General features: G+C 39.9%; 1 protein-coding gene and 4 non-coding genes across 5 annotated transcripts in view; 4 read left to right on the top strand and 1 right to left on the bottom strand.

Annotated features, from left to right (window-relative positions):
- Positions 1–27,011, bottom strand: part of sema3h (sema domain, immunoglobulin domain (Ig), short basic domain, secreted, (semaphorin) 3H) — a 50,822-nt gene that overhangs the window by 10,260 nt on the left and 13,551 nt on the right. Inside the window, exons 2-8 of the mRNA XM_053317922.1 lie at positions 20,053–20,207; positions 15,561–15,623; positions 14,767–14,886; positions 13,145–13,238; positions 12,440–12,559; positions 11,592–11,737; positions 10,815–10,929 (exon numbers count right to left, since the gene is read on the bottom strand). Of these exons, the coding sequence (XP_053173897.1) occupies positions 10,815–10,929; positions 11,592–11,737; positions 12,440–12,559; positions 13,145–13,238; positions 14,767–14,886; positions 15,561–15,623; positions 20,053–20,207 (813 nt within the window). The remainder of the gene's footprint in view (positions 1–10,814; positions 10,930–11,591; positions 11,738–12,439; positions 12,560–13,144; positions 13,239–14,766; positions 14,887–15,560; positions 15,624–20,052; positions 20,208–27,011) is intronic.
- Positions 7,822–7,894, top strand: trnar-ccu (transfer RNA arginine (anticodon CCU)). Its single transcript has one exon. It is a non-coding gene; the product is annotated as a tRNA-Arg (tRNA).
- trnar-ccu (transfer RNA arginine (anticodon CCU)) lies at positions 8,953–9,025 on the top strand. The gene has a single exon. It is a non-coding gene; the product is annotated as a tRNA-Arg (tRNA).
- trnar-ccu (transfer RNA arginine (anticodon CCU)) lies at positions 9,337–9,409 on the top strand. Its single transcript has one exon. It is a non-coding gene; the product is annotated as a tRNA-Arg (tRNA).
- trnar-ccu (transfer RNA arginine (anticodon CCU)) lies at positions 9,709–9,781 on the top strand. Its single transcript has one exon. It is a non-coding gene; the product is annotated as a tRNA-Arg (tRNA).

The raw sequence follows: 27,011 nt of genomic DNA, 5'->3' as shown, positions 1-27,011 counted from the left end.
TCACTCCAGCTCTTCACTTTTCTCATTATCTCTAACTTTAAAGTATGCCCTTTGCATCTTTCATTAATCAAATCCTTTATCATCTCTCCAGTTTCTTTTCTTTCTCTCCTCTTGTCTTGAAAATTTTCCTCAAGGCTGTTTTGCTTTAAAGAAAAATATGCTTTTGGTGGATGCTTTCATCCAAAGCACCTCAACATCTTTTCAAAGAGTGGATGAGTCAAAAGCAGGGCATTGGAAGATTTATATCTAAACCTGCCAAGCTGAGTTTCATAGCCACGCAGCCAGCCTGGTGGAAACCATTTCACTTCAGATAAGAGACAGACTTCCTTTAAACCTGGTGGGAAAATGTTTAACCAGGCGATCAGTTTGTGATCAGATAGAGCAAAGAACAGATGAAATCCACTTACAAGTTCAGTCAAAACTCTGATCAGCCAAGTTGAGTCTGCCGAGGTGTTCAGAGCCATATTTGGCCATGTTAAAAACAGTCTTCATGTTTGTGTTCTACATGTTTGAGCTGAGGTAAATAAATCTTCATACGCAGAGATGAAAAACATGTAAACAGGTCAACAAGGGGCAGTCTGTTTAGAGAGATACTTACTGCAGTAAACTGTGACATAATCACCAATAAGATGATAAACAGAACAAAGCGGTTTCACAGAAGCGCTTTATAGCCAAGTTAGCAATTATTTTGTGATTTAAAGGTCAAACTACGTCTAAATATTTGAGTTGAAACTGGGCTACGTATGTTTGAGTATTGGACATTTTTTAGATGTCTAGGATCAAACATAACCAAATCAAACCATTCTAGTGATTATCTGAAGTGACTTACTGTAAAATTAGAAGCTTTCACTGATACTGCACAACCGACCTCCACTGAAAAGTATACAAAACGTTTCACAGTTTACTCAATAGACCAGAGCCTTTTTTTAAAAAAATCTTGGACCACCATGCCACAGTGACACCCTTTTAGCAGTTTTTTGTATTTCTTTAAACCTTTCCACCATGACCTGGCCTAATCCACAGTACAAGATAGGAACCCTACCTTTAGTCCTGTAATCTATCACGTACAACCCTACAGCTCTCTCAGTTCATTCTTTATCCTGTATAAGCCACATACACATAATAATTAGTTTTTCCATCACTGCAACATTAAAATCAGATTCTTTATCACTCTAAAACATTTCTCATGTGTTTCAGTTATGGGACTTTCAGTTATGGGACTTTGTTTGTTTGTGTTTTGGAGAAAAATATCTGGTTCAGCAAAGCCTTACACTTTGACCTAATTTGAAGTACTGAGCACTGTTGTGTTTACTAAACTACAAGGCTTCATCTCACTCCACAGTATGAATGTACGCAAGTGAAACTACATAAGGCAATCATATTTTAATTTTTTTATATTCTGGTTTCTCAAAAGCTTGAATGTAAGGAATTTACAGATGTTTGTGATCAGAAAAAGATGATAATATGCAAAAACAACATGGTTCCAAAGCAGGAGTTTGGAAGCCCAAACTGAGGTAACGACATCACTGTGACATTAAGAGGTTGTTGTCAGACTTAAGCACCTTCAGAGGCCATTAAGACACTATACACATGGTGCTCCCTGTGACTGGTTTCAATGTGTAAAATCAGTGGATTGTCTGTTTAAAAAAAAGAGTAACTGAAAGGTACACCACCTACTGGTGAGGGAATAAGAAATGTAATTTTATTGTGTATAACAAAGACATATATTTTAAAGCCTGGTGGAAGGAGGCCGTGTAAAAGTAAACACAGACAGTTTAATATTGAAAAAGTACTGTGTAAACTTAATACAAACTTTGGTAATCCCAGACAGGAAAAGCTCTGAATCCCTTCCGCCTGCATTCAGCTTCACATGAAAACATTAAGTTAAACTTGGGAGGACAAAGCCAGAACATTTCTCTTGTTCAGACTTTGAAGAAGACATCTGTTATTTACAGCTTAGCTTAGCAAAAATTCCCCGTTATCTCTCTATGACAAGTTTAAATCAGGGCTGATTTACTAGCTTTTTACCTTGCTTCTGCATCTCTCATCTCTTTGATTTATTTAACTGTAGTGGATTTAATGTAATTAATCTTTAACGGGGGGAGAGTAAAACATTTACACATTCATCACAGACACAGAAAAAGTGCAGTGCAGAAAATATAATTATGTTGTCCATGCTGTTACACGTACTTATATGTATATATAATTGTCTGGCCTGGTGAGGGAAGGTGACTGTCTGATCCTTTTTCAAGATGAAGCAGGAAGGAGAGCCAATTTGAAGTTTTAAAATATGTCAAAGACTGCATTTTAATCATGTTGCTGTCATTTTAACGTTTTCTTTTCTCCCTTTTTATCTTCTTTCTCTTTTACTGTCAGACAGTCAGCCACCATCTTATACTAACAGTAATCCCTCGTTCTGAGCTGCTTTTCTTTCTTCTTCATGAATCCTCTCTCCTTTTCTTTGTCTCTTTATCTTTTCATCAGGTGCGCATCCTCCCCTCCCTTTCTGCTCAAATCCACCTGGACTTCCCAGGATCCCTCTGGGCTGCTCTCAATCCCTTTGTTTCTCACTTTCGCTGTCCCTCTTAGTCTCCATCCATCCCTTCTGCTATCTCTCCATCCCTCCATCTCCTCGTCCATCTGTCTGTCTGGCCTATTTTCCCCAGATGATTGTTCTTGTGTCTTCTTCTCTAAACAAAAAGAGGCTGTTTCCCCCTGAGGGAAGATAGTCTTGTCTAGCCCGCAGACGTTCAGCTTCAACCCCTATCTTCCTCCTCCCTCTCCTAATTGTCTAGCCATAGCCCCCCTGACGAACACCCCTATCCTCCTCATTTCTCCACTGTTCTCTCTTTCCCTCCCTCCCTGCCCAGCGATCCGGAATGCCAACATCCACCACCTCCTCCTCCTCCTGACCTTTCTGATCGCACTCTCTGTCTTTATTTCCTCCTCGCCATCTTAATTTGCCAATAATAGCCCTGTTTCCATCTTGTCCAGTGCTTTAACCCCCTCGGCTGTCTGCCATATTCCTTCTGTCATTTTTCTCACACTGACACATTTTTTCCCCCCAGGCCACTGCTGTTATCCTCATCTTGGATGTCTCTTTCAATTATAACAAAAAAGTCCTGACAAAAAATATGTCCTTGTTTCAAGGATGGAATCGATTGAAAGTCTTACATCTGCTTTATTTCTGCTGTCAACTGCTGTCAGCATTGCGTGAGTACCTCTTTTCCCTTCCCTTCCCTCAATCTCGCACCTTGCTGTCTGCTCCATCCTTCCCTTCCTTCCCTATTAACCTAGTTCCCCTCCTTCTCTTCCTCTCTCTCCCCCTCCCATCAACCTTTACACCCTTTTAGCTTCACTTCACCTCATTCATCCCCTCCATGTCCTTTGAGAAAAAACGCCCTTTATCTGGGCTGTAGTATATCCTGGTACATTAATATCTCCCCCGTCTCTTACCCCTCCCTCTGGTTTTGTCCTTCTTCCCCTCTTCTGTCCATCCATTGCATCCTTTTAAAAACAAAATGACTGCTGATGATCAGTGAGGATCTTTCTTACTTTTTTTCACACCTTCTGTCCTGGATTAATAAATGTGACTTTTCTTGTATTACTTACAGGCCACATACACATAGATACATAAAGTAGCAGGGAAATTCTGATCTTTTAAATAACTTTCAAATACCAGGCACATCTGAAACACTCTCTTAAATTGTCCTGTTTTTTTTCTTTTATTTCTGAGGGAAAACATAATTTATTTGGCTATTCTTTCTTCATCACCCACTTTTTCATCCTCCATCACTCCCCTTTTCATTCTCAGGCCAAATTGTATTTCCAATCCTTTTCCTAATCAGCTACTCCTTCCCTTAAACAACACTTTGATAACAGCTTCAATTCTCCTTCTCTTTTTCTCTAACTCCCCATCTCATCTCCCTCCCTCTAACCACTTGTCTGGCCAACACCTCATGCTATAACCTCTGTCCTCTCCCTACTTGTCCTACTTCATCTTCTCTCCCCCCCCCCCTTTTTCCTCCTCCACCTCTGGCCAGCAGCTCCTTTGCTTCTGATAAACTGGGCTTCTATTCAAGTATTTATCACACAAACTGTGAAGGATTAGAAAAGCTGAATGTAAGGCCTAAGGAAATGATTGATTTGCCTTAGTATAACAAAACATGTTTTCTTGGCCAGTTTAAACAAAAGGTTTTTTGTTGGTGAAGTAATGAAGCAGTAAATAGTGATGAAAATGCATTTGTCAGATTAATCTGGCAGCATTTGGCGTCCTGGTGGCTCAGTCAGATATGTAACTGTTCTACCCAAAGTGCATATATAGACATTTTTCTTCCCCTCAACTCCCACTCTTGACATTTTTGTCGCTCTCTATGATCCAATAAAGATAACTGATCCCATAGAAGATACAATCGACCCAAAGAAAGTTTCAATCTCAGCTAACATAGTTCAGAAATGGTTTTGTGACAACACAAATTCCACACCTAATGAGTTTCTCTTTCTTTTTGTCTCTCCTTCACCTGTTTCCCATCCAGTTTTTTTCAATCGTTTTACTAGAATCTTTCTTTCTGGCCTTTGTAAACTTCTCCTCTTACTGAGAAGTTGTCAATATGACAGCCCCACCCCCTTCCCTCTATCCATCCATTATATTTGCCCTTTGAGCTATGAAACATATAATAATTTGTCTTCCCTTACTTTTCTCCTGACCCCGGTTTTATTCAGCTCTAATTCTCAGTCCCAGCCATATCCTCAGACTGCTCAAGGAACGACTTTCCAAACTTACTTTCCAGCATAGTGGGTGATGTAGTGACAGGAATATGGGTGCTGTGTTATGTCTGAAACATTGAATCGCTCACACACGGAAAAAAAAAGATGACGGAAAACGTCTGAAATACCTTATTGTCATGACACTGAGTCCGGCCACAGAGGGCTTTCTGTCTCCAATTCCAAAACCTCATAGCATGACTCTGTGCCACAACAACGACAACCACAACAAGGACATCAGCAGTAAACAGTGAGCTGACCAGAAGGAACTCTGAGTTGTTTCAGCTTGAAAACACAGCAGATCTACTTCGAGAGAGAGAACAATAAACATGAACCACTACCACCCAACTGTTTGTCTTTTGAATAATCATGAATAAATGAGGCTTGACTTACAATTTCACACAAGTGGCATCAACAAAAAAGCCAGACACATTAATAGTGAGCCTTATGACAGTGAACACAGCCTCTACAACCCCAGACACAAAACAACTGAACAATAAACTCACAGCAATCCTGTCTCATGAGTCAGTCATTGTGGTGAACTCAGACCAGATGCTCTATTCAAAACAATGCCTACAGGGAGGGCATTTAAAAAAACAACTATTAAAATACACTAACGGAAACAAAGCTGACTAAAGTATTTATTGAAATGCTTGGAATTGTGTGAACATCCATTCATGTGTTATCTATACTCATTTATTGTAGGGAGACCCTGGATATGTTACCAGTCTATCAGACGGTTGACACTATTCTACATCCAGGTTCATCATACTCTGCATCGCTATATCTTGATTCTTGATTTTAAAGTTTTACATTACAGAAGAGATCTTTCTTACTGGGAGTACCTGGCTAACAAAGATTTAGTTCACATTATATGCTTTGAAGATTTTCTACCTGGTGAGTTAATATTTTTAACTTTCTTTCTGTTTATGTTTATTTTATGAGCAACTCCTACACTGAAATATTCAGGATCCATTATACATATTATGACAGTCTTGGATCAGGGATAAGTTGACAGCATCCAGCAGAGCTGCAACAAATAGTTGAAGATGAATTAGAAACTATTTTGATTAGTCATTTTTTAAACAAAATAATGTTTTTAATCACACATGATAGTAAACTTTTTTATATTGTTTGGTTTTGGTTAGAACATCATTTTGGGAGCTGGATAGGGGATGGTGCATTTTTCACATTTTTTTGACCTTTCATTGAACAATTAATAGTTTAATTATGAAAATAATCTACAGAATAATTGATAATGAAAATAAATAAGTTAGATCCCTAAAATCCAGACAAACATTAATTTCCAAATTCACATCAATGAACATTTTAAAGTCATCAGGTACGTGATCTATATACCCTCAGACTGTGGGAATAAATTGGAGAACCCTTTGGCAACATGTCAACTCGACACAGAAAGGTTGTTGCCAACCACAGATATTCAAACTCATGACCCGCTTGCTATGAAATGGCTGTTCTACCTTTTGTGTAAACAGAAGAAAGAAAACAGAAAAAAGTGTGCATAGCTGTCTGGAACAATGCACTTCTTCATACAAACACAGGATGGCAGCAAAGTAAGAATTGTATCAAATCCTATAATTGGTAGCTTTAAGTTTTTAGGTTACTATATCAAATTGCTTTAACATATACATCATCAACATCCTGGCATAGGCAATGACAATTAAGTAAGTCATTCAAAGTTATTATTTTAAGTAAGTATTTTAATCGCATTTTATTTAAGGATTGATGTTTATTATTATGTACTGTCGAGCTGTAGCATCCACTGTATTATTTCTTAAGTTTAAGATGGATTGGTCCCACATGCTATTGAATCTTTTTCACCTGGAAAAACATCAACAGTGTCACAGCAGACAGGAGCTGAACCCACATATTAATGCTTCTGTACTTCTAAAAAAGAGAAGACTCACCCAGTTGATTGATTTTTCTTTGTGTTTTCTGTACCACAGTAACCACAAAATGTGATTAAAACACACACACACTCATACACACATATGACCAGGTGGTATCCACTGCCATGCTGCCATGAGGGACCCGTAGACCCTCAAGGCTTTATGGCATTTGTAGTGTTTCTGTGTGATGAAGCATGGCATAAACACAACACTGACAGCATTCTTAACCTGATGGCTTAATCTCCTGTATATGGGTTTGTGGTTTTCTGTGTGTCTGTGTGTGTGTGTGTTGCTGAAGTGTATTCACAAACAAATCTGTAGGCACCCTTATCAGATGTGTAGAACTTGGCCACAGGCATGCTGGGTAGAAATATTTATGCTCTTGACAAGTCACAACTGTCTTGTGTACGGAGACAGGCTGAGGCTAGAGTACGTGTGTAACAGCTCAAAAGCTGTGCATGTGTATGTTCACACAAATGATAATTGTGTGTGTGTGTGTTCAGCAAACAGAGCAATCATGTCGTTTACACTGAGAGTCTTCAGTTTACAAAAACAGCAGATAAGAAACCAGTCCTGTCTTGACAACGCTCTGCTTGTTCCTATGTTCTCTATCTGCATGGTTCCAGTGCATTTCTTAGTGCAAAATCTGATTCCTCAATGGCCTTATAAATGTGGCACTGCCCTCCTAAACATAAAGAGATCAATACCCATCTCTTACAACAGAGCGATAAATCATTGGATCAAACACAATCTAAATAGATAGACAGAATAGATATTAAATAGATTGAACAAAACGAAGTCCTGCTTTTTGTCTTAGTATAAGAAACTGATAATTATTCAAGAACAGACAGAAATCTTTTTTAGAAACTAGAACTATATCTGTAATATTGGCAAACACTGGGCAAATTATGGTAATGCACAATTTAAGACTTTTAGAGGGGGGAAAGTTTTTGTACTGCAGTGAAGTTACATGTCAAGAAAACAGAAAAAGCAAATACTGTACCAGTAGACCACGTGCACAGACTATAGCAGTGCTGCTTCACTTCTTTTGTCTTGTGTTCCTCATGTTTTCACTGCTTTGTGGTGACATGTTTGCTCCCTATTATGTCCCTCTACATATTGTCGCTCTATTTGTCATCTCACACAAGCCCCAGTGGCCTAATGGATAAGGCACTGGCCTCCTAAGCCAGGGATTGTGGGTTCGAGTCCCATCTGGGGTGACAGACAGCAGAGTGGCGCAGCGGAAGCGTGCTGGGCCCATAACCCAGAGGTCGATGGATCGAAACCATCCTCTGCTAAGAGCTTTTGTCCTGGGTGCTGGTTGGCCTTAAAGACACAAGTTACTAACGAGACAGCAAAGGTCAGCACAAATTGTACCAGTACATCACGTGCACTAACTACAGCATTGTTGCTTCACTCCTTTATTCTTGTGTTCTCCATGGCTTCACTGCTTTGTTGTGACATGACAGGAAGAGAATGGACAAACTCTAGCCAGCTCTGTCCTGGGATGCCCCCTCGCCCCGTTGGAGGTGGTGGGAGAGAGGAGAATGATGATCAAGCTGTCTTCTCTGATGAACAATGACTCCTACCCCATGAAAGACCCCCTGACGGCACTGGAGAGCTCCTTCAGCGACAGACTCCTTCATCCAAAGTGTGTGAAGAAGCAATATCACAGATCATTCTTCCCTGCATCTGTCAGACTATACAATCAGCACTGCTCCCAGTAAACCTCAACCCCCAACCTGGACAATTGGACACACTGCACTTTTAAAGTCCAATACTCTGCAGTATTAGTATTTCATGTATACTACTAATTATAAATGATACTACTAATTTCAATTGTGTGCAATATACATATAATATACATATATATTTATTTAACTTTAATCTGTGCAATAAGAATATCACCTCCGGTATATTACCACTCAATACCAATATTACTCTTGCAAATGATGTAAATAATGTAGAGTGGTGCAACGGAAGCGTGCTGGGCCCATAATCCAGAGGTTGATGGATTGAAACCATCCTCTGCTAAGAGATTTTGTCCTGGGTGCTGGTTGGCCTTAAAGACAAGTTATTGAAGAGACAGAAAAGGTCAACACAAACTGTACCTGTGACTATGTGAACTAACCACAGCCTTGCTGCTTCACTCCTTTTGTTTTGTGTTTCCCGTGGATTCACTGTTTTGTTGTAACATGTTTGCTCCCTATTGATGTCCTGCTACACATTGTCTACATCGTCGCTCTACTAGCCATACCCCAGAAAACCCACCCAAGAAGCCCCAGTGGCCTAATGGATAAGGCACTGGCCTCCTAAGCCAGGGATTGTGGGTTCAAGTCCCATCTGGGGTGACTGGCAGCAGAGTGGCGCAGCAGAAGCGTGCTGGGCCCATAACCCAGAGGTCGATGGATCGAAACCATCCTCTGCTAAATCATTTTGTCCGTGGTGCTAGTCGCCCTTAAAGACAGCAGTTATTGAAAAGACAGAAAAGGTCAACACAAACAGTACTTGTAGACCATGTGCACAAACTACAGTATTGCTGCTTCACTCCTTTTGTTTTGTGTTCCCCCTGGATTCACTGTTTTGTTATGACATGTTTGCTACCTAATGATGTCCCTCTACACATCGTCTAGATTGTCGCTCTACTGGCCATATCATGGAAGCCCCAGTGGCCTAATGGATAAGGCACTGGCCTCCTAAGCCAGGGATTGTGGGTTCAAGTTCCATCTGGGGTGATTAACAGCAGAGTGGCGCAGAGGAAGCGTGCTGGGCCCATAACCCAGAGGTCGATGGATCGAAACCATCCTCTGCTAAGAGATTTTGTCCTGGTAACGCCTTAAAGATGCAAGTTATTGAAGAGACAGAAAAGGTCAACACAAACTGTATCTGTAGACCATGTGCACCAACCACAGCCTTGTTGCTTCACTCCTTTTTGATTCATTGCTTTGTTGTGACATGTTGTGACATGTTTGCTCCCTATTGATGTCCCCCTACACATTGTCTAGATTGTCGCTCTACGGGTAGAGGATAGGAAGCCCCAGTGGCCTAATGGATAAGGCACTGGCCTCCTAAGCCAGGGATTGTGGGTTCGAGTCCCATCTGGGGTGACTGACAGCAGAGTGGCGCAGCGGAAGCGTGCTGGGCCCATAACCCAGAGGTAGATGGATCGAAACCATCCTCTGCTAAGAGATTTTGTCCTGGTGATGCAAGTTATTGAAGAGACAGAAAAGGTCAACACAAACTGTACCTGTAGACCACGTGCACCAACCACAGCATTGCTTGTAATGTTTCCCTGATTAATTGTTGGCCTTTAAGTCATGCCAGTTATTAAAATGTCATATATATTCTCACTGGACATTTTTTGACCTTACATAATTCCCAGCATACAGTAACTGAAGTAATCTGTGTGCATGTAGAGGGCCTTTCCAATGCTAAGCAACACTATACTGTCCTTTATATATTAATCATGCAATCATCTGCGATCATCACCCCTGCTGTGTGTAAGGATACTAATTGCCAAGAGTACCACACAAGGTCACAGTTCAAAGCAGACAAATCTTGAGACTTCTACATCTGCAAAATGGAGTACAGACAGACAAACAAAACAGAGGTCAACAGCCTTCCCTTACTCAAAATATAGAAACACGCTTACATCGACCTGCTCTTGAACACATAAACACAGTGAGCTAACCGGAGTACATCCTTAATAATGAATAAACCAACAGCAACTGAATGTTGAGGGCAGTTGCCATAGTTACCAAGGCTGAGGCATGAAGAGGAACCCAAGGTGACCGACAGCACTGTTGATCACCGTGGTAACAGTGGAACCATTCAGACACAGACACACACCAAGGTTGTGGTTGAGTGCTTGCAAGTTTCCTCCGTCTGTGGACTCCCTTTCGTCACCTCAAAATGTCTGAACAAGAAGTTCCAACTTATGTTTCGCACTTTTGAAGACAAACACACACATACTGGCTGGATATCTGAATTCAATGTCTCTTTTATAAAGTATTCAGTGACAGTGATCCAGCTGTTGATGTGACCGGTGGTTGAGGCCTGTCTAATGTGATTAGTCTTACTGCACATGTGCTAGTCTGGTTGTCATGTTCATGATGTTGTGATATTTGTATGTGTACTCACGCAGTTGGTCAAAGTGCGTCTGTAGGCCATCTGGTCCTGGAACTGAACACACCATACGAGCCTTTTGGAAGGTGCTCCACTTGTTAACTAAACTCCTCTGGCCTCCAATGTCATTCTACACACACACACACGCACAACATATAGACAAAACATAAATAAAACTATTTCTAATTTTAGGTAATTGTACTTAATTATATTGTAACTTGACTGAATTAATTATGGTGGCTATAACTTTTATTGATCATGACACCTCAAGTTCGTTAAATTTACCCACAACTGAATTGTTGTGAAATTCAAAACAACGTTTAATACACAAGTCCTCTGATGACTTTCTCCAGTAAAATCTGATTACTGACGTTTTTTTTAACACATTCTCCAACTTTTGTCTAAGACATGACCATGCAGACTGGCAAAAACATTTACACAAACACAGTCATGCAGGACTATAACTGTCTACAAAAATATACAAACACAAACATTCACAGTCTATCACAGTGGAGCAGAAGATGCAGCGAGGACAGTGATAGTGACAAACATAAACAGTCCCCTATACACAGACTTCAAAATGCTTATCTATAAAAGGGAACAGGAACATCCAATCACAATTTTACATAAACACACACCTCCACAGGCTCAGACACACTGACCAGCACGTACATAGTCTACCTGTGCAGGCAGACATGCTAACATAAGCTACATCCAGACAGTTACGAGGTGAAGCCTGATATAAGCACACAAACCAGGTCTCTATCTGTCTCAAACAAATACACTCCATACCTTGCACACACGTGCCACTCTGGAGTAGAGCACCTTCCCAGCAGCCCCCTCGGCCTCCTGAGCGCGCTCAGTGAAGAACACGTAGACCTTATCGTCTTCTGGATTATCAGTTTCAGACAGCGGCGCAACCCGCACAAACTGGGCATCTGGAGAGAGAGCGAAGGACAGAGTGAAAGAGAAAGACAGGTAAATCTTAAATCAACTGTAACGCAATTCACCTCTGCTGATCTGCACGTAACGTGCATGTAAGCGTGTACAAGGGACAGAGATAGAGCAAAGCAAAGGGACGATGTGGGTACAATTGAGTTTACAAACAGCACAGAGAGTCAGCATGTATCTCATTGTTATCAGCAGCAGACGTCGACACACTGCGCTGATAAAACACCAACCGGGCGTTCTGGAGATGGTTTCAGAGATATTGATATAGAGCAAAAGATACTCAGTTCAACTCTGGCTATTCAGTTTACAAAGTAATGACAATGGCTCTTAAATATTCATAGTAGTCTAATGATTTGACACCAAAGAGACAAAATATAAATAGAAAGTAGAAAAAGAGATTTCTTGTGAATGCATTATATCAGTGATTTGATACCATTTACACCAGAAAAGGAGGCAAATCTCTATGTGGGGTTGTTCCACTGAAGGTGAGACTGAGTAGCTGGGTAGCATACTCACTGTATTATTTGAAAAGAATATATCAAATGTGTCTTGGATATCATTCCAGATTTTGCAGATTTCTAAAACGACTTTGCACCAGTCATCTCATAAATCCTGCAGCACTATCCGTTTTCAAAAGTTAAGGGTTTTGTAGTTTGTTCTAGATTTCTTTGACATTTCTTTGCACTTACCCTGCAGCCAGGTGGAGTCGTACTGTTCGGTGCGGATGACATGACGATTACCAAGACTACGGAAGAAGGCAGAGTCCCTGCTCATGAAGTCTGAAGTGATGCCAGCATAAAGCTCTCCATCTACACAGAGTAACAAAAAGTTTAGATATTTTGTAAGACAGAATGGATTGTTTCTGACAATCTGAATTTTAGATTTACTTCAACATATTCTCCCAGTGGTTCATCCAAAGATTTTTCATATTATTTCCAAGGAAAGTCTTTCATTGCAGAAACTGTAAATAATTCGCACATTTCCTCTGACAACAGTTATTTTGGTTATTGTGGTTACAATTAGTTAAAAGTCATAATACTGCTTGTTTGAGTACATTTGATTGATAACCAAGAAAATAATGTGCATTACTTCTACTGGGACTATAACTGTGACTATAACTGATTCACGGTGATAACTGAACTCTTATTCACATATATTTGTTACGAAAGTTTGTTCAGTGGTGTTGTAATATTTTCTTGATGATTGTGACATATAGATTATTCTTTCCTTCCCACAGGTTCTTTTTTTCTCATGTGAAACTGGAGCGCACAATCAGTCATGCCTGGTCAAAATCTCACAGACATCTTGTCATTGTTCCTGAGATAATATCTAATTCAAACTTACTTTGAGCTGTTGTCAACCGTTGTCATTTGACGAAACAATGGTCAACTTACCAACAACAGCTGACGCTGTTTTCTGGAACGGATCATAGGGACATTTCCCCTTCCCACACTCTGTCCGGCTATAGGAGAGAGTCTGGTACTCTGACTGGTGAAGAAAACAGAGATGGCGGTCACTTGACAGATGGAAAAACCAGCTGGACAGATGAGAAAACATAAGTTGCCTGGGTAGGCAGACAGACTGTGACTCTATTTTGTCTTGAATTCACCGATTCCTTTATTCATTCACTGATTCAGTCAAATGAACAGAAAGACCTTTTTAGACTGTTGAACAAGTCTGCCACACACACACGCACACACACACACACACACACACACACACACACACACGGTGAGTGGCTAATTTAGGGTTATCGGGGCTAAGTGGAAGGATTTTAAAATGTGTGAAGTCCAGTCTTAAACCAGTCAGCACCACCGGCTCCTCTAAGTACCACGTCTGAACCTCTGCTCAGATCTTGCTTAGCCTTTCATGGGATTAGCTGCTTCCTGACACACACACACACACACACACACACACACACAGCTGAAAGGCATGCATGTAACCTTAAAAAATCCCACAAATGTAGGAATGCACAAATTCACACTAACACAGTTGACATAGGTTTAAACCTCACATCGATTGCAAACAAAAACACACACACACACAGAAGCACCCATAACTGAGGGAATTCTGATAATGACCCACATGTATCTAAATAGTGAAATGTTCCTAACTAGCCTGTGAAGACATGACAAGACAAGAATAAAGGAGATATGCCTAGGCAATAAAAAATAAAAATGTAAAAAAAAAAAAATCACCAGTGTCCAGTAGCCCCCATAATGCAGCCAAGTGACAAAAGGTACATTGTATATATTATAGATGGATGAGACAGGAGAAAGCTCATAGATATATGGGTCATAGAGGCAGACACCACACTTAAGGTATTTCAGTTGCTGATAGACCCGTATATGAGGGCTGGGACTGGGAGTCAGAACACACACAGTATGGTGGGTGGTAGTAACAGCATATCACTCCCCTATTAAAAAATGTTCTGTGGTCAACTTGAAAGCATAAAGTTTTCTCTATACTGTGTATCATATGTCTGAGAAAGTCTGAAATCAGCTAGCTTGTCATGGTGCTATAGCTTACTCATGGTAGTATAGTTTGAGATGTATAGGGTTCAAAATTGGATTCTCATTAAAAAAGTAAATCCAATGGGAAATCACAGCACAAATCTTATATTGGGAGATGTACTTGGGGAGATAAAAACCATTATGCCTGAGAAAATCTGCAGTCTTCAATTACAAGATGAGTCTAAAGCAGAAATATTAATGATTTTGAAACTACACATATTAGTTTATAATAAAAGCATTACAATAACTGTATTTAAAAGTTTTGTTGGTCTGGTTCACTTTACCATCTATCATTGCATTGCTTGTGGTGATACCTATTCTTATTCTTCACTGATAGTGAACAGAAATTTTTCACACATTCAATACAATACAGAAGATAGAACAGAAATACTCTGATTTGGGTACAATAATTTCCCTGCCAGTCACTGTGACAGAAGAACCACTTTCTAGCTAGTTATCTGGCCACACAAAAGGTAAATGTGTGCAAGTGTTTGCAGCAATACCTGTTGAAAGATGCTGGTAGGAATGAAAGCACATCGAGGGTTGAAAGCCCCGGTGCCACACACGTACAGATGAGTCTGGTTAAAAGGCTGCAGAACTCGCAGGAAGTTAGCACACTCAAGCTAGACAGAGAGAGGGAGAGAGAGAGAGAGAGAGACAGAGGTTATGCAATGTGAGAAATAGTGAGTCTTTTCTATTTTATCATGGATATAAGGCAGTGGTTATATTATATGAATTGATTGAATATAGGAAAATGCAACGAATAAGTTAAATTTTATTGAAATGACATCAGGACAATGACCTGCTACCATCATGCTTCCATCTACACTGACAGTAGTTCATACTTCACATGTTGCTTTTTTATCTGAATAAATCGTTACCCTGAATCTTGATATCCTCGCCAGCATCACAGCTCTTGTTTGTTTACTGTTCCCAAATGAATCAGATTAATTCAACTTTAGTTCCACTTGAGATTATCATCTATCATGCATCTGCCTTGCTTTATTTTTGCAGACGTCCTCAGACAGTTTCAAGTGTGGCAGTATAAAATTGAAAAGAAAGGATAAAAAGAGCTGAAATGACCCTAATCTGTGGGTCACTGATCCATATCTGTGTAGAATTTAATGTGTAAATGCACTTTATGTCCTGTGTGACTTTAAAACCGATTACCTCTATTCATGGTAACACACAGTCATTACTTTGATGCATGTTGCTTTGCTTATGCAATCTAGTGTGCGTGTTTATGTGTGAGTTTGTGCGTGTGTGTGTGTTTGTGCGTGTGTGTGTGTTGAGTCACCTCTGGATCCTTCCCAGCCATGAGGCATTCTTGGACACGGTCTGGACTGGCTGGCCAATACAACTAGAGATAAAGAAAACAAAATACGACAGAAAGAGATTTTTTTAAGTTTTTATTGTTTGCTCTACATTTCAGATAAAAGGCTTTCACCATTAGCAGTTGCTTTACAAGGCAGCAAGGAAGGAAGAATCAACATTACAAGACTAGAAAAAGAGGGCAGGAGAAGAGACAGATTTTAATATCTCACATGAGGTGGCTTCAGGGAGGAGAAAATAAAAACCAACTGGCAGCACCGCTGAGTCCTGAAGATGAGCCAAGCTGTCAGGGCAGCAGTGATGGTGACTACATGACTAATTAATCTACCATTTGGGACTACAGAGTCACTGGTTACAGTTACATGTGTGCAATAATGCAACTATTGTTGTTACTTTGTTGTTGTTACTCATAAGATTGGATTTTTATTGATAATTGTGTAATTGCATCAGTTACATCAATTTGATTTCCAGTTGTGCCAAACTTAACATTACATAAGTGAATGTGGTGGTATTAAAAAGTCTCGGTGGTGTGGTTAGGACCCAACCCGACCCAAACAAGACTCCAGCTCCAGAGTTTCTCATCTAACTCCCTTCTAGGTCATGTCAGTTTTTTGTCTCTATTTGCCACAAGTTTCAAGTCCATCTAATATAGATGAAGTTTTTATTGGACCCGACAGCAGCAAAGAATTTTTGTCCCTATTATCATAAAAGAATCCTGGCTAGGAAGCAAAAATGTTGGCTAATTTGTTTTGGTTGGAGAGTTTGCCCACACAGAAGTCTGATGTCTTTTTCTAATGTGAGCCAACTCACAGATCACTTCACTTCGTATTCTGTTCGTCACTTTGTATGATTAAAAAAACAAATTTGTCATAAATTAGAAGCAAAGTCAAAGTTTTCTGACTATGCTGCAGGGGTAAATATGGACAACTTAACATGCAGTTATTCTGTGGAAGCCTGAAACAAATTCAAACCAAGTGTTTATCGCATTTTAAAACTAGAGTTCGAATAACAATATCTGCATAAAATCACAGGTTGCTTCGGAGTGGGCCCGATTTGCCTCAGGCCTGTTCAAGTTAGGTTATGTTGGTTTTTTAAAAGAATGAGTTCATCTTAGGTGCAGGAAAAGACTTACTTCTAACTAGAAAATGGATGACTTCACCAGTGGACTAATGTCCCAAGAACTGACTAAAAGACCAATGGAGTTAATATAATCCAAACAAGTTTACATGAGTCTTGCTATTGTAGTCTTAATCAATTTATAGCTGCATCGTTTATGTGCATGTAAACATAATCAGTGTGTAATAAAAAACACTGTGTTGGATTATTTCACGGCCTATATGAGAGGAAAAAATAGTAATGAGAGTCAAGAGAACCAGAGGTGAGGCATGGTGTCAGATAGCAGCTACATGACTAATCTAAATATTTCCTTGAGTCAGTCATTTCCTCAGAGACCAGCGCAGTGAAGCTGAGATTGAATTGATACGATAAGTGATTGTCTTCTTATCTCCACATACCGCATAACTGCAAAGTTTACTGGAGAAAATGTGGGATCTTTACTTTTGTTTCAAAGTTCACATCAATTCAGGATGAAAGTGGGAAAATATTTTTGATTCTCTCTACCATTACAAAGATAATTAATAATGAAAGACATACTGTAAAACACATGATTTGCATGGTTGTTGTTCTTCAACTTTGGCAAGAATAGGTCAAACACATTTCAGTTTTCTTTGTAGAGTTGAAAGACTGCAGAAATATGAAATGTTGAGACCATGCCGCAGGAATTGGCTTGAAACCAGCATTAATGTTTTGTCGACATTTCAGAGATGAATACTTGCTCTAGTCCGTGGCCTTAATAGAAAACTACAGAGCTGCTGTTTATTGCCCTGTAAGTCTGAATTTGCTTCAATCTAGAAAATGTGACACCAACTCTTTTTAAGTGATTAATAGCAAATGATGATGCTTAGAGGAAACAATTTCGGGATGTTCAGTAATAGTTCCCTGATGTAGTCACTCCCACAGAGCCCGGTGGGGAGCTGAGACGATCAGATTAGATTAGAGACCACGGTCCCCCTTATCTCCAAATACCACACACTCACAGGAACATGGACCACCACTAAAGGATTCTCATCAGGTAAAAATTGAATTTAATGGGAATTCACTTCTTTATGAAAAGCATGCGGGTTGTCAGCTTATATAATACACAAGGAGAATGTGGGTTTATGCAAAAGGAGAATTACACAAATCAAACACGGGGAAAAAAAGTGCTACATTTCTGTACTTTTATAGTGATAGTGAATGCCAGAGCTGAAAAGTAAAGAAAGAAGAAGAAAACAATGGAGGTAGTGAGAATGAATAAAGAGCACGATGTAAGAAAAGGCAACAAACACACACTCAAACCCTTGGTGACCCTTTGTGTAATATGGGTTACCAGCTGTAGACTCACACAGAAGGAATGCCTTGAGGCTTTTAGCCTGAGAAAGAAAAAATGTGACTGAAGACAAGAGCGTTACATTCGACACTTTGCCCTGAACAGAGATGGGCTTGAGGAACTGGTTACGTGTCCACCTCTTTGTGTCAGAATCAGTTTTTTATGAACTAGTTAGATTGCACAATTTGTAAAACTAAAGAATTAATACCAGTAGGAGCTGATAAGAAGCCCTGAATGTCAGTAGCAGTAGAGAATATTGCATATGAGTGGTTTTAACACCATGGGAAAAAAATGCACACAAGCTGGAACAGTATAAACAGACTATAAATACTGTATGTACAAACATATAACTTTACAGCCAGTATGGAGCTGAGTTATGAGTTGACTATGACTATCTATCCTTTTGTTGGCTGGCTGCCTGGCTGAGTGGGTGGCTGGCCAGCTTGACTGCTGTCTGTCTTTTTTACTGGCTGGTTGTCTGCTTGCCTACCTGTTTGGCTCTTAGATAGCTTGTTTGTACATCTGACTGATGAAAGTATTGATTTGATCCGGCAGGGCAGAGTTATGAAAAGGCAGCTCTGTCTGTATCCTTCCTGTGAACCTGAACTTTACCTGACTTGCTGGCAAACCATAAGCATGTCTGTCTGGATGCTGCAGATACTGTAACAAACCGGTAACTTGTGTCTAACAGTCATCATTTATTGTTTGTGAGAGGATCAGTTTAAACTGATTTCCACACAGATTGTATGCATCCAAAAGGTATTGTGTTTCTAACCACAAATCTTGGTTCGGTTTGAGTATGAATACTGTTTTTTACAGTTTACTTTATTCCCATGTTGGATAGATTCTATTGTTTGCCCCACACATTTTAGTTCAGCCTCACTAAGGTAAGATGAGTGAAATGTGTCAGGGTGGGAACTTGACCAGCTGAATCAGGAAAGGACTGGGCTGATACATTTCCTGCCTCAGGGTGCCAAGCTTCATATCACTTCATATTACTGGCTGATTATGTTAAAATCTTGGTCATTAAAATGTTAAAATAAACGCAAAAATACATATACTATTAAAAAGCAGAAGCACTCACTGATACAAGCAATCAATAACTAGGCTATAGAACATCTGCATTTACAGGCCACACGCAGGTATCCATGTTTCCTGATGATTTTAAAAGGAGTGGAGGTGAAGGGAAAGTCCACGTATCAGCACAGATCTATCTCTGCAGATGTTCTACAGCACCAATAGAGAGGCTATTGGTGCAGATTAGCAATGAACATGAACAGTGAAGAAAGAAGGAATGTAAAAAAATTTAGAGAAATAATTTGAGTCCTTTATGTTGCTATCTGCTTGTCTGTTTTGGAAAAAGTTACAAAACTTAGGTAACAAGAGAGCTTTAAAAAAAACAAACACTTTCAGGTTGTCCAAATAGTACTTTTTTACAGTACATATCAGTCTTAAGCTCTAACTAATATAGACAGTGAAGCTTTGAAACTTTTCCAAACATCATTGGATACACAAAAGAATGCATTGTCACCGGGCCAAAAATCCCTCTTTCCTGAAAAGGTGACATTTTATCAAACAGCAACAATACTGCAGCTCAAACGGGGTGGCTGGCAGCCAAGTTGGAACATGGTGGAAAGATGAAACTGTGAAGGAAATTGTAATTCTACCGTTCAGACACTGTGGTTCTGACTATGTGGAAAACTGGAGAATAAAAAAGGACTTCATGGAGGTAGAAAGCAGAGTGCAACTAAAGTACTTACTGAGGAGGACGTATATTCCTATAATGAGAATAAGAAATTAGAGTAAGATAGGCTATCCCAGTGGATATTAGTCATAGGGGTGTGACTTTCCTCTTCCACATATCATTACTAATTGGTGCCATCAAAGCTCTGACACATTTCTTATCCCAATCTGCTGTCATTTGACTGTGTGTCTCCATGCATGCATCATCTTACATGTATTTGTTTCCTGTACCGTACCTCGGGTGTGTGGTATATGAATGTGTTTGTGTGTCTCCTTCAGTTCTGACCTTGCGTGGATTCTGTGTTATGTCGTCCAGACTGGTAGACAGCATGTTATCTTTCATAGCCACGTATAGACGTCTCCCATCTTCATCAGGCAGCAGGGAGTGCAGGTCTCCCGCCACTAGGGGCAGTGTCAGCAGCCGGCCATTCTGGATCAGTTCTGATGAAGAGGAGGAGAAGGAAAACAGAAAACGAAATGAGGGATTTAAGTCATTGGAAATATCCCTAATGGCTGGTGTGGTTTTGAAAATGTATGTGGGAGAGTAGAAGAAGAGAAACTGTGCTAGAGATCACAGGTGAGGCCAGGTGAACATATTAGTTTGGCTTCAGTGATCTCAAATAGAAAAAAAATCACTTCTGTATCTTTACATTTTGTCTGTTGTCTGCTTTCTAAAACTGATTTTCACAAAATTCACATCCGTAACACACTTCCTCTTTAACCAATGAGAAATAAGGGGAAATAATGTGTAAATGGTAAATGGACTGAATTTGTAAAGCTTTTATCCAGCATGCTTCACAGTGGGCCTCCTTTTCACCCATTCACAAGCACACTCACACATCAGTGAAAGCAAGCTGCAATACTGCTGGCCTAACCATCGGGACTAATTGGGGTCTTGCTAAAGAACAATTCAACATGTGGGCAGGTGCTTGTGGTATTTTAATAACATATGCCCAGAAGCTTTTACTTATAGTTCATTTTATACCACATATTTAATATATCACACATATCAAACAGTGCAAATATCTGTAAAAATAAGAGACAGTCAGAGGGTTTTGAGACCAGATATGAAGCAAATTATTTTCTTAAGAGGAACAGTCAGATAAACACACATAAAGGACAACAGCGCAACATTTCCCACACTCGCATTATCTATCATATGCCACTGTCTGTTGTTGGTCTTATCACACCGGTCACTCGGGTCAAACAAAGAAACTACTGTGTATCATTTGTGAATAAACAAACACAGACACACACACTTACTCATACATATTTTACCTGAACCACATCTCCAGACAGATTGTGAGATAACGAGCAAATATGAAACTGCCGATAATGAGTACACAGATTCAGTGTTTTTTATCATTACATTCTTGTACCATGTAAACTATGAGAACTATGGTGCGGCTGATGAGCCGATAGCTGAACGAGGACAGGAACCGCACATCCGTCTGTCTTGTGTTAACTTTCATATTTTAGCTGCCAAGTGTTCCTGAGTGGATTGGACATGGCACACAAAGCTAAAACCATAAACATATAGGCTTTAAAGCAACACCGGGCATGTCTTCACACATTGGCAGCTCCATATAGCAGTGAAAGGCAGAAACATCTTTCGAAAAAACAGTTTGAGCTTCAAAACCCAGAAAATGGAGCTCATACTGTTAGTAAACTGCACATTGTATATTCTTCTTAGCAGCCTGACTGATCTGTGATGCTTCGTAGCAGATGATACCAAAAGGACAAGAGGCAGAAGAGCAAACTTTCCCACATAACTATATAAATCAGGCCCTAAGGAGAAATGAGGACACATAAACTAGTAATACAGCTTCTAATTAACATAAATTGTTTCCCACTGTAGCTTTAGCGCACAATATTGGTTCACCCAGGGGAGGATTTAAAGAAGAAATGAATAATTTATCGTCTTTCATGGCAGCAGCAAACTCAGCAAACTCTTATTAAAGGGAAGCACTTGTATAGTTTTGGATTGTATGAGTGGCGAGTATTAATGTAGTTCTTATTCCTCTGCAGTGATGGATCACACCTCTCAACACGTTGTGTGTTTCTTCGAGCAGCTCAATCAGAGCTGACGCAGAGATCTGAAGTGTATCATGCAGAATATAATCTTCTTAATATTCCTTACAGGATCACGAGGGTGTTAACTCTCAGCAAGGGCAGCTTCTGTGAGAATCAATCATTTAAACCTGGCAGTTTTAGTATGCACCACCTAACTGAATTACTCAGGACACACTGTTTTTCTACTAATGCCAACCAATTTTGCTAAGGATCAGCAACAAATGTTTTTTTGTTTGTACAGACAGGATGGTTGATGTATCTGTCTACATCAGATTTCAATCAAATCTGATTGAGTTAAAACCTGTTTTTCTTCCTCTGGATATGTCGTCATCTGTTTTACCAATTTAAGGTGTTCTCAAGTGTGTTTTGGATAGATGTGATAAAGAAGGGGTCATGTGTGCAGTGCATCTTGTCGTAGGACAAGAAAAGATAAAACAGTAAAAACCCTAGCACAAAGTTGATGATTTACACTGTAGTATTTCTTTTTCCTCCTCCTCCTCCTCACAGTACATCTGCTTTGCCCATTACATTCACACTCCAAAAAAAAACCCAACAAATGCAAATATATCCATCAAAAAATCAATCCATTTGCTGACACACACACTGTGCCTGCCCCTTAATCTTTAAAATTGCTGTAGCTCTCGAAACACACGGCAATTATCGGGACTACAGCAGACTGGAGCAGATGTGGGATCAAAGATAGACGTGATGAATGACTCTGAATATCGTCAACACTGCTGTATCTGTTCTTTATATACTATACATCATGTTAGTTGGCTTTTGGATTTGGAAAGAGGGAAAAAAAGTGGTTTGAGAAGTAAGAAAAGATGAAAAGACTTCATTATAGATGAATGAAATGTGTTGAAGAGTGCATAGAGGAAGTGAATGAAAAAAGACATATGGAGAGACTGACAGAGACGGAGAGAAATGGGATACTGCAGTAAATGGGGGAGATCGATCTGAGCGACTGAGAAATAAAATGAGACAAAACCGCAGAGAAAGGCCACGGAATGATGACAGACCGGATAATAAATGCAAGGATATATGAAGAGATGGCAAGCGGCAGACTGGGGTGAGGGGAAGGTCGTATTCGGCTTGAAAATAATTGTAGCAGCTTGCTCAAATTATGATTTGTTTGTTTAAGTGAAAACAAGACCATTCATACTCTGGTGGTACCAAATAACAAGCTTTTGTCCTCCTTTGAGATACTTGTGTCTTTGTCTGGACTGAAAAAGTAATCTGAGCAAACGATGATGACGTCTGAAAGCCAACAGTTCCTTATGATGCTAAACTAGCTGAAGATTTTTTAGTGAACTTAATGAACAGTCTGCATCAAGCAGCAAAACATCAAAATACAGTGGAGGCGATGAAATTCTACTGGCCATAAGACGCTGGCCCCAATAAAGTTATCAGTCGTCCTTCTCAGTGGCATTTGAAGAGGTTGACTCCTGGGAAAAAGTCACTGCAAAGACATTCTGGGCACATCTAACTAGGAGGAGACCCTGTGGCAGACCCATAGAAAACAGGAGGGATTACATATTGATCTGGAAATGCCTCAGGGTCTCCCAGGGAGAGCTCTTAGATGTAGCTGGGTAAAAGGACGCCAGGGCTACTTGGTTCATCCTGCACCTGCCTATTTTATTTATTTTGTTTTTTATTTTTGAAAACACCTCAATGACAAGAAACATGAGAATCTGTGAAAGTTCCACAAAGTGCTGGCGTCTTGCAGGCTGAACAGTGAGGGGGGGTTCTGGATTAAAAACTCACTCCATCCATTAAACTCGGGCATGGCAGGTGCTGCTCGTTCACTCTATTTTAGCTCCACACAGTTGAACAAATTAGGATTTTCTCGCTCTAGTAACTAAAGATGGCAATGAACAGGAAACCCCGCCTTTCAGACATCTCACAGGTGCCACATCTGCCTAGTTTTATATTGAGCTATTTTTTATGTACACCAGACAAAGAAAAAATCCATCATGCTTAACTAAATGTACAGGAACTTTAATCGGATTTGTCTGGACCTTGTCCAAATTCATCAAAATGTCTAACATGGCGGGATGACAGATTTCCACAACTCTTGCCCAATTAACAAGCCACTTGCTGTGAGCTCATGTGACTTTTGTTTACAGTTTCTGGCTGGCATGTCATTATGTCAACGCAACAGAGACAACTACTAAAAAATGCATGAGTCTCTTTTGGGTCTTTTGTGATTGCACAAAAATAAGGAATTTATTGACTTGATCATTGCATTTCATTGCTACATTTTGAAAACACTTTACATTTGTATTTTTCATGCTCATAAATCACAATGTAATTGTGAGAGGGTAAAATAGCACATGAAGTCAAAAAAGTAGAGGAGGAGAATGGCGGAGGAAGAGCACCAGGGAGAGAAGATGAGAAAAATGACATGGCAAAGTGACAACAAGATGAAAACGGCCTGATGGGTGAAGACAGCTACGAGATGAGAATGGGAAAAATGTCAAAACATGACACAATGATAGACAGACGAGGAGGATATGGAGGAGGAGGAGGGGAGCAGTGTGAAAGAAATCCTGATGGAAGAAATTAATAAATATTGATGGATGAGGATGAGGCGAAAGGAGAAGTATGGAAGAAGACAGGTAGTGATTGGGCAGGAAAGGTTGATGAGGGTAGGAGAGAGAGCATCAGGAAAAATCATATAGTGATGACAGGGCAGGAGAATGATGGACAGATGGGTGGATTGAGGAGGAAGTTGAGCCAAGTGAGAAAGGAGCATGAAGGGGAAGAGTAGGCAAGAGCGTGAGGGAATATTATAGAGTAATAACTGAGTAAAAATGATGGATAGATAGATGGGATTGAGTAGGAGGAAGAGAAGAAGGAGGGGTGAGAAAGGCAAATGAAAAAAAAGGCAAAAAGCGAGATGAGAGTGAGGAAAAATCATATGATGACAGGCTGAAAAATGATGATTGGATGGATGATGGGTGGGGGGGAAGAGCAGCAAAGACAGAGTGACTGTGGGAGAACAGAGGAGTAAAATAATGACAGAGAGAGAAATGGAGAAAAAATGAAAGGTAAAGACTTATGAAAGCAGAGAAAAAAGGGCTAAGAAAGCAGAGTGGAGGTGGAAAAGGTGGAGACGGAGGAGGAGAGAGAAATACTGATGCTAAGGACAGAAATGAGAGGAACCACAACATGCTGACACTCAGGCGAAAAAGACAAGAGATGGATGAGCAGAGAGGAAATAAGCAGAAAAAAACAAAGAGGAAGACATGAGTCAATGGAAATGGAGAGATAATCTGAAACAGAGAAACAGAGAAACAGTCACAGCAGGAGAGGAAAGGCAAAGAGAAACTTATACTTTAGCTCAGTGGGAAATCTCACCCAGTACTTTGTTAGTATTCAGCAAATGGTCAGAGAAGTAAATTGTTTTGCTTCACACTGCTCTTGGCTTCATTAATCTCAGTGGGTGCATCAGCAGTACAACAAATTCAACTGAATTGTGATTTTTCTCTTTGTCTTGTTCAAGGTTTGGATTTAGTGAGTCTCAAGGCCAAATGAATCATGTGGAATATTCTTCTAGGCAATAACTGTGCTGCAGCAGTGCATCAAACATAAAAGAAGGTTTAGGTAAAAACCTCACCTCCTTTTTTTACCCGTGTGAGGCAACAGAGTCACCATATTCCTGTATCTTATCAATTGTTTTTTTCATAACAATGACGAAACTACTTTTAAGTCATACAAGTTTCCAGAAAATGCTACGATGCAAAGACCTATTTCGTTGAAGTTTTCCACAGTGCTCCACTAAGTCAGATCTTGCATCAAATTTGCTGTTAACAGGGAAACTTGCCAGAGAAACCCAAGGGAAGGAGATGTTCATTAACTCAAGCCAAAGAACTAATGCAATCAAGAACATTGATTGAAGATTGTGTCTGCTCAAACTGGTTAATATGCTTTTCTTTAAGGTGTCAGATAAGCTAAAGTTTGCAAGCTAGCACTAGCTAACATTTTTGTTGAAACTAGGAAATAGGCTACAACATGTTGGCATGTTGCAGCTGTTGCAGCTGCTTTTTAATGTTCCTTTTCAGGCAGTAGAGGGTTACCCCTGGTTTCTGAAGGGCTTAGGTGCTGTGGTTGTGGTTGTGGTGGGGGGGTTTGAGTAATTTTAATATATGTTACAAACGAAACTAAACAGACAGACTACATACACACAACTTTCATTTTAACTTGTTCATCACACTCACAATTAACCTAACAGACATGCTGTGTTTGTGTAAAACAATGGCTCTATTCCATTGAGGTGTCCCTGAAAGCTTTGACAGTGAGCCAGCATGCACAATACCAGGCTCTGAAACAGCGCACATAATCTGAATGCAGAGATGATCACTGTTATTAAAAACACCTGTTTCTTTTGCAATAAAATATCTGTCATGACATTCAATGGTGCTTTCAAGCAGCGTTGTGTTTACGGTTTTCCATTTGAATGACCAGCTGATGTGATACTTCAGCACCCATTATTTTTTCTCTTCTTCTTCTTCTTTTGCTGTCTACCATTTACTCAATTATAAACATTGTGGTGAATTCTAAACACTAAATCACTTGCTCCATGAAAAAAGGAGCACAGCAGTTTTTGTTGTCTGCCACATAAAAATGTTGTGTGTTGATCATATAACCTCATTGAGATCCTCCCTCCTAACAGGGAATCTAACTCTGGTTGAATTCATGACTTGCCACTTCTGAGTTACAGTGTGTGTGCCACAAGAGCAGCATGACCTCATTTAATTCAATATGAAGGGAAAAGCTCAGCTTAATTGAATGTGAAACCACCTGTGCAGTGGAAACACGGGTGACATTCAGCATCTGTTACCGTCACATGATCTTATTGTGTCAGACAGGCTGAAATCCAGCTCACATCCTCACTTTGGAGTGCATTAAATCAGCATTGTTGCAAAGAGGATGACACTCATATCTGTTAGAGGGAACTGAGAGTGGCTTTGTCAACACACACACACACACATACACATACAGTCACAAGCGCGCATGCATATATATATTTATATATATTCAGACGTATACATGTGCAAAGATAGAAAGTGGGCGCAATCGGTGAGTCAGCGGCACATGTCCAATATTGAAACAAATTTAGATTTAACAACCCCACAAAGACACACATGGACACACACAGTCACACAA

Source organism: Scomber japonicus, chromosome 4, assembly GCF_027409825.1.
Source record: "Scomber japonicus isolate fScoJap1 chromosome 4, fScoJap1.pri, whole genome shotgun sequence".
In the NCBI taxonomy this organism is placed as follows: domain Eukaryota; kingdom Metazoa; phylum Chordata; class Actinopteri; order Scombriformes; family Scombridae; genus Scomber; species Scomber japonicus.
The sequence above is the reverse complement of the archived record's forward strand: the minus strand, read 5'-3'. Positions and strand labels throughout refer to the sequence as shown.